This window comes from Monomorium pharaonis, chromosome 8, assembly GCF_013373865.1.
Source record: "Monomorium pharaonis isolate MP-MQ-018 chromosome 8, ASM1337386v2, whole genome shotgun sequence".
Classification (NCBI taxonomy): Eukaryota; Metazoa; Arthropoda; class Insecta; order Hymenoptera; family Formicidae; genus Monomorium; species Monomorium pharaonis.
Window position 1 is genome coordinate 7,975,452 of NC_050474.1, and position 8,157 is coordinate 7,983,608.

General features: G+C 35.5%; 2 protein-coding genes across 2 annotated transcripts; one reads left to right on the forward strand and one right to left on the reverse strand.

Annotated features, from left to right (window-relative positions):
* Window positions 1–681: 681 nt before the first annotated feature.
* LOC118646998 lies at window positions 682–5,350 on the reverse strand. The gene is made up of 4 exons (XM_036291035.1): window positions 5,085–5,350; window positions 4,857–4,988; window positions 4,666–4,752; window positions 682–4,575 (listed from the first exon to the last, which is right to left on the reverse strand). Exons 1-4 carry the CDS (start codon window positions 5,137–5,139, stop codon window positions 4,277–4,279), a joined length of 573 nt encoding a protein of 190 aa, XP_036146928.1. The 5' UTR covers window positions 5,140–5,350; the 3' UTR covers window positions 682–4,276.
* LOC118646999 (putative nuclease HARBI1) lies at window positions 1,982–4,129 on the forward strand. The gene is made up of 2 exons (XM_036291036.1): window positions 1,982–2,123; window positions 2,406–4,129. Exons 1-2 carry the CDS (start codon window positions 2,011–2,013, stop codon window positions 2,704–2,706), a joined length of 414 nt encoding a protein of 137 aa, XP_036146929.1. The 5' UTR covers window positions 1,982–2,010; the 3' UTR covers window positions 2,707–4,129.
* Window positions 5,351–8,157: the final 2,807 nt, after the last annotated feature.

Sequence of the window (8,157 nt, forward strand, 5' to 3'; positions counted from 1 at the left end):
CTCGTAAAAACTCGAGTGAAGAATGCAGGCGATTGCAGGGAACGTGGGACAGTCACACACCCCGCGACCAAAAATTGTGAATGGGGAGGCGGTACTTCATCTGGTGACCATAGAGCCGTATCCGGTAATTCACTAATTGCCAAATTGACAGGCATTAGATGATTTACTGCCCCCCTTTCCACGCTCTTCACCCCCGAACTCCCTCGGTTGGGAGTATAAAAGGCGCAGATTTCGCGCAGATTTAGAGATTTTGCCTCCTCGTCTCGCGCTGAAAGGTCGTTGGACATAGTTCCTATTTTTTTCGCGTTAAGAACTTAGAATATTCTGTCAATTTAAAGACTTAGAATAATTTTCAATTTAAAGACTTAGAATAATTTTCAATTTAAAGACTTAGAATATTTTTCGATTTAAAACTTAGAATAATTTTCAACTTAAAGACTTAGAATATTTTTCGATTTAATGACTTAGAATATTTTCTCGTGTCAAACAAAAGAACTTGGCATACATTCAATTATCGAATAAATTATAACACCAGAGAAGGCAATTTCTCTCTCGCCCTATTAATACGTTCCGTATATTACAGATATCGATTTCCGATCACCGCGATCGAGCGTGCGTGCGAGTGCAACCGACGTGTGAAATCGACGAGTGTAAAGGTGCTAATTCTCTCCTTTTTTTTTGTTCTAATTAAAGCAATTATATTCGTGACAAGCAGGTTTCTTTCTTTTTTCTTTTTTTTTTTTTGTGTGTGCGTTCCGTTCGCTCAGCGTGGAGTGTTGTGCGACAGTGGTGGTGCTTCGATCCCTCGGGAAACTTTACTTCCTCTCACAGACAGTGAGAGTGGCGAACTTAGCGCTGAGCTGTAGTTCCGCAAGGAACTCAGCGGCCCCCGTCACACGCAGAGTGAGCGTGTTTGCGTTCTCTCGCGGCAATCGGGAGGATCGCCAGCCACATTCGCTTATCTCTCCCTGTCGCCCTCCTATCCCTTCGAGGACAGCCAGCCAACGGTGCGTTAAGGTGCGCGCTGTAAAGTGTACACCCTTCCCCATCAACCGGCACTGCGAAAGTCGGAAGACTTTAGCGTGGGCGCGGGATAGTCGGCGCGCGTTCGCGTTCCGACAAACCGACAGCACCGGAGCGGACGCCGAATACGGCGCCGCTACTTTACTAGGCGCCTCCACCCAAATTCATGGTGCGAGGTATATGTCCTTCGATCCGCACTCTGTCCACGCTTCCTAGTAAACCCAGCGCTAGAATTCGTCGCGCGAAGCACCTATCGGTCGTGCCACCCGCTAGCATACACGCGAAATTAAATTCTCACCAACGAGTTAACCATCGCGAAATTTACTTCCGAGTAGAAAACATAAAATAAATTGAGAGAATCAAAGAAATGGCATTCTTCCCCGCAGATGGGAAGATCTAGGCGCGGCGGTAGGAAGGTCCAGCTGAGGCGGCTGTATGCCGAGCTGGTGGAACACGGGGAGTTTGACCCCCGTGTTTTCGACCGACCGCTGCCGGTAGCCCTGACGGCACCCCCGCTTCAGCCCTTGCCTTCACCGCGTGAACTCTTTCTGCCAACGACTGTTCCGGGCCCTGCCTATATCCACGGGAATACCATTCACGGACTCTCACCGCGCGGCTACCAAAAGCCCACTATTATTGATGACAGGATGGTCGCCGCTAACACGGTCATCAAGGCCACCATTTCTATAGTGGAATTCAATTAAATCAGTCAAATAAAAGAATCCGCCAGAATTTATCTTTTTTTTTTCTCTTACCCGCTGTTCCTCGCGATCTCTCTCCGTTTCTGCTCGGCGGAGCAGAGAATAAGAAATAATCATAGTAAACTAAATAGATAAAACCAAACAATTCGATCCTTGGCCCCGCCGGACGTAACAATGTTTTGTATTCAAGGCTATTGTAGGACCACGAACGGAATTTTTGGATCTTGTCCCCGAATGGCCAGGAAGTCAACATGATAGTCGAATTTTCCAAAATTCTCGAGTTTTTATGCGGTTTCAACAACGTGAACTAACAGGAATGTTAGTTGGAGATTCAGGATATCCTTCTCTCACATTTCTTCTAACACCGTTCAGAAATCCACAAAATGATGAAGAACACAGGTTAAGAAAGCAGAATTTAATAAGTTTTAAGGCTTTTGATTTCTTGTTGCAATTCTCTTTATTTATGACTTTAGAAATGAAAAAATACATATTCCAAATTCTTACAAAATACGACAAAAAATATATTTGTGAAATAAACTTGATCGAGCAGATTTGTAAAATTCCAATTAATAAATAATAAATAATTATAAAATTATTAATAAAGAAAATTGCGGCAAATGTCTAGAAATTATAGGAGATATACCAATAAAAATTAATGTGCTATAAAAAATTTATTTGCAGGTATAATGAAATTCAATCACGAACACAAATGGTTGTTGAAAGAACTTTTGGAATATGGAAAAGACGATTTCCTTGTCTATCAAAAGGATTATCATTAAAACTATTAACATGTACTGGAGTTGTATCAGCTTGTGCAGTTTTGCATAATTTATCACTACATTACAAGGACGTTCTCCCAGAGGAACCAGAACCTAATGTAGCAATTGAAAATAATGAGGAGCTGCCCTACGATGAACCTCATTGGCAACCTGGTGATGGTCATGTTATTAGGCAAAATGTAGTTCGACAATTATTTAATTAGTAGTGGAGCGGAGTGGAGCAAAATGGCGTCGCGTTGCGTCAATAATAGGCAACAAGGTAATTAAAGAAATTTATTCTTTTTTTAATCGAGCAAAGACATAATACGTCAAGTTGTTTCCGTTTTAGTGTAAACAACCGAAATTTCATTTATACCACATACTTACAGAGTTAAGATGGTCCCTTAATTTGATAAGCTGTCGTAAAGATAAAACGTCTTGTTCCATGATGATCAATTTTGTTAATGTATTGAATACAATTTTGTCCGGCAACGAAAAAATAGATTTGGGAAAGTTCAGTTTCACACACATTGGATCGATTGTTATCCTTTGGAGTGCCCGAAGAACAGAATTGGATCTTTATTGGAGATGCGACTATTTTTGAAAAATGTATTGTACTGCGATACATTTTTCTTCTAATAAGTTGAAATTTCTTGTAATAATTTGAGTCGGTATGTTTTTGTCTTTTATTTTAAATATATTAATCTCATAATGTTTTTCGAGCTACATTTTCAAGTTCATGTGACGAACACTTGCTAAAATTTGCTTGTAGATGGTGTCAAGAAAATGTTGGACGCATTGTGGTGTGTCGTCGCATCTCGAGTTCGCCAATTTGTCTTCGAGCCCGTGCTCTCTGGTGACAATTATAAAATTAGCTGCGTTCAATGGAGAATGCAGCGGTGGCAGCATTGATGTTTGTGAAAGACAAGGTCAGAATATTTTATCCAAAGTATCTATTTTTTGAAAAAATAATATAACAATAATAAATTGTTTTGTGTCTTTAGAATTACCCAATATTATTTCATGTCGATTCTCAAGAATGAGCAATTTGTTAAAAACTTGAAGAAGGAAATTCCAAATTTTGACACTATTTTTACCCAAGTTTGTACATACTTATTGTTTATCATGTTACGAAATAATCAGAGCAGAGTTCATAAAATTTAGGCTTGGATAAAATGTTCCATTGTCAGTTACGACACAAACAGAGAAGATATAAAGATTTTGCAAAACTACATTCAGTCTCAGTGAGATCAAGAAGATGGATACATGTCATTTACAATAGATTGAATTGCGAGCAAGTTGAAAAGATTCTAAAAGCTCGCGGCATTAAAAGGTGGCGATGACGAAAAGAAGAAAGAGACATGACTTAATGAGAAGCCAGTGGTGTAATGCGTTTTAAACGTGTGGGGGAAATGAAAATTGTCATTGTGCGATATTTATTTCAATGTAACTTATTTTTGGTTTTATGTTTACATATCACATATCAAACTGGTTTACATATCACATATCAAACTGATTTACATATCACATATCATACTGACATTACATAATTACACTAAAAAAAAAAACGAGATCATCTATGTCAGCATATACATATCAACTTAATATGTAATTAATAATTTTATATTTTAATAATAAAATAAAATAATAAAACAAAGTAAAACTTAATATCTCTTTAAATAACACTTATGCGTGTGCTTGCAATTAAGTATTAAATATCATCCGAGACATAATGTTCTCCCTTAAAATTTAAACAACATTTTAAAATAGAATTATTTTGTTTGAAAAAATTACTTACATCTCTTTTTGAGCACGAAACTTTGCTAGCTTGTATTTCTCTTGCAACTCCTTTTTTTCTAACAATAACTTTTCCTTTGTTACTTTATTAATAAACTCTTCTCGGTTTTTCTTAATATTATGCATCTCTATTTTATGACTGATTTTTACATTTGCTAATTCTATTTCTTTTTTACATATTAATGTAACTTTATCCGTTTTTTGCTTCTTTAAATTAGAAGACAAATTGTCATTTATACGTTTATTATTTTTCTTTAAATCAAATAAGGCTTCATTTTCTTTTTCAATAAATATATCTAAAGTAAAATTTTGTATACATTGTTAAAAAAGAACACATACACCTGTACATTTTATTTAAAATAATATTTAAATATCATTTGACATACCACTAGACTGACTGTTGGATTCTCTCTCTATAGATGTTGAATCAATGTCTGATGCAACTTCTATATTGTTGTTTATTTCTTCGCCCGCTATATTAAAAAAAAATTATACACATGTAATCAACAATAATTATTTTAGTGATACAATTATTATATGAAAAGCTTTATTTGTAGAAATTAATTATTAAACTTACTTGTATCAAATACTACTTCGATGGATGGTGAAGTTAATATTTCTTGGTTTTTCGGATGTACTTCGTTAATGATCATATCATCAATATTTTTAGAATTCTGTTGGATTGCTTTCAAAACTTTTTCTTGTCGATCTAAAAACAAACATTCCATGTAATTATTGCTTTTGTCAAATACAATTTCTTTAATTTGTTACAAAGACGTATATTATTTAAGGATATTTAAATTACTTGTGGACTCCTGTGTGCAAAGATTGCTTGAAGAAATGGTTGGTGCCGTTGTCATTAAATTGAAAATAATATCCTGAATATTCGGATCAACTTCACTTATATTTTTCTGTGGTCCTCCTCCAGTTAGGAATCGTGATTGTCTTTCAGTAGTTAATATATTTCTAGTTTGTTGTTTTAAATTAGACCAGTACTTTTTCAACTGTTGTACGTCCCAGATAGCCAAGCAAGATTAAGCATATCGGGCAAATTAATGCACTGCATGTATGTTGTGAACTTGCCCACAATTTGCTGTCATTGTAATTTAACGTGGAACAAAGTTAACATCAGGAGAGCAAATAACCTTCATGAATTTATAAAATTATAAGTGCATGCATTGAGGAATAATAAACTTGTCACATTGACAGCAATTGTGCATGCATGTTGACAACTTGCCGTCAGTTTGTTGAATTCTAATGTAGAATTTTATATGATGTCAGAACAACAGACAGTTTGAAGAAACACCTTGGCTTTAGTTTGATAAAATTAATAGGGAATAAGTGACAGCAAAATAACAACACGTTGCTTTTATTTGGCTATCTGGGGTCTCTCTGTAAACATTAACAATAAGAAACATTATTGTTGCACTGGTTGAACTCATGAACTGGTGGAATTCATTCTAACTTATGCCATATGAACTAGTTCATCAGTGCAGCAATAAAAAATAAATTTATTAACTATTACAAAAACTTTATTAAGCTAAGGGCTAATTTCACCATCTCTGACTAACATAATTAGCTAATTAGAAATTACTATCTTTATCTCTATCTCATTTTTTATAATTTAAATTCTATCTCATCTCTTGTCGAGATAAAGATAGAACTTAAATTATAAAATATAAATTTGTAAAATAAACTTTAATACCTTAGTAGTTAAAGAAGAATTATTATATTGTTCTGTGATAATCGACCAAGCTTTTGATTTGTCTTTCAGCGTAGACGTATTTGTATTTTTTGATTCAATTACGTGTTTGTATTTTTTCAAAATTTCTAAGAATACTTGCTTTTCTAAATCCGAATATATAGTTCTCTTAAGCGTTGCCATTCTGAAAGAATTATTTATTATAAATAAAAATAACAAAAAAATGTAATCACAAAGAATTTTCACACAAACAGGGTTATATTTTAAGGTTATATTTTTCCATTTAAATAAATTCGCATAATTATCAAATAACAACAACATTACGTCAATATGTTATAATTTCTCACTCAATAATATAATATAATGTTATGTACAACATATGTTATATTGCTTAATTTGTTTAGAAATGATAATCAGATGTAATGTTATTTGATGTTTATTGGAATTCTATTTTTATTCAGATTTATTTTTACAATTAATTTTTAGGTCAGATTGGAAATACTAACCTCTGACAAAAAAGCAAAAAGTTTTAATACAATTATTTATTTAACATATTACCTGCGTAAAATATCTGCACTTGTATCTTTAATGCTATTGGTATATTTGTAGAAATTCACAAGAAATCCCGAATATTTCCGAAGTTGGATGCTCAAGCATAAGCTTCGTCAAGGCAATCTTAAGTTCAAACTCGAGTTTATAAGATCCGTCTATGAATGTAAAGCTATCTTAAGATGAACTTGGGTCTCAAGTCGATCTTGGCTGAGCTGTGCTTAAGACAAGTCTCAAGAAACGACTATGAATTCCGCCCTTTGTCTTAATCGGGTCCCTTTTCTAAGTTAGTCGTTTTTGTCTCAGTCCGTACTCAAGCATGTTGTAAGCTACAATAAAGGATTATAAGGGAATTAATTCTGATCATTCTTTTATCTATCTCAACATGGTAGCAGAGCGTGGTTGCTAATAAATAAGGTAGCTAATATAAATCGAGAAAGTTGAGTAAAAGAAAAGTTTCAAGTCTGTTGCACGTGTACGACGCAAAGGCAAACCAGGACCATGGCATACGTAAAAGTAGATGATATATTAATCCCTATTTTCGATGGTGCTGACTATGTTAACTGGAAGAAGCGAATACTGAAGTTTTTTGAATTAAAGAAGTGCAAAGACCCAGTTATGCGAGAAAAAACGCAAGAGGATAAAGATGACGATTGGAATCACGCCGACATTAAAGCAACGAATTTTTTATACAGCTCTATATCAAATAAGCAACTTGAGTACGTCGGAGATCTCAACTCTGCGTACAAAATAATGAAAAAATTTGACGAGATGTACTTGAAAGAATCAACAGCGTTGCAAATCGTATGCCGAAACAAGCTGGAAGGAGTGAAATTGAAAGATTTTACGGATGTGACGTCTTTCTTCGACGAGTTTGAGAAGGCGACAAACGAACTGAAAGCGGCAGGAGGAACAATAACAGAACAGGAAAAACTGCGTTATATGTTGAAAGCGTTACCATCTTCACACAGTTACATTGGAGATTTGATTGATGTTTTACCGAATCAAGAACGAACAGTCGAGTATCTAAAATCAAAAATTAAATTAAAATCCATTGAAGAAAAAAACAACCAGGATCAGACCCAGCAAAGTTTTAGGACGGGATTCATAGACCGATCTTAAGCTCAAGCATTGTCTTAAGTCTAGCTTCGAGCCGACTTGAGACTTACTTAATCAATGAAATAACAGCATTGACGTCTCAAGATCGTGCTTAAGCTGGAACTTGAATAAGATTCGACTATGAATTCCGGCCCTAGTGTTTTTTCGTCAGACATGAGAGGAAAATGTTACGCGTGCGGCAAGACTGGACACAAACAGGCAGAGTGCAGCCAAGGAGCGGCGCTAAGGGGACATGTACGAGGTCGCGGTTTCACTCAAGAAAGAGGAGGCAATCAGCGAGGCTATGGAAGAGGCTATTAGCGAGGAGGTTATGGTCGAGGAAGAAACAACAACAGAGGAGCATCGAATTCTTCATGGAGTCAACGAGGGCAGCACAGCACTCAAGGAAATGCATTCACCACGGAAGTAAACACCTCACAGTTAGATAACAAAAAAACAAGCACAAGCCGGCAAAATCAAATTAATTGGATTTTAGATAGCGGATGTACAGATCACATAGTTAACGATG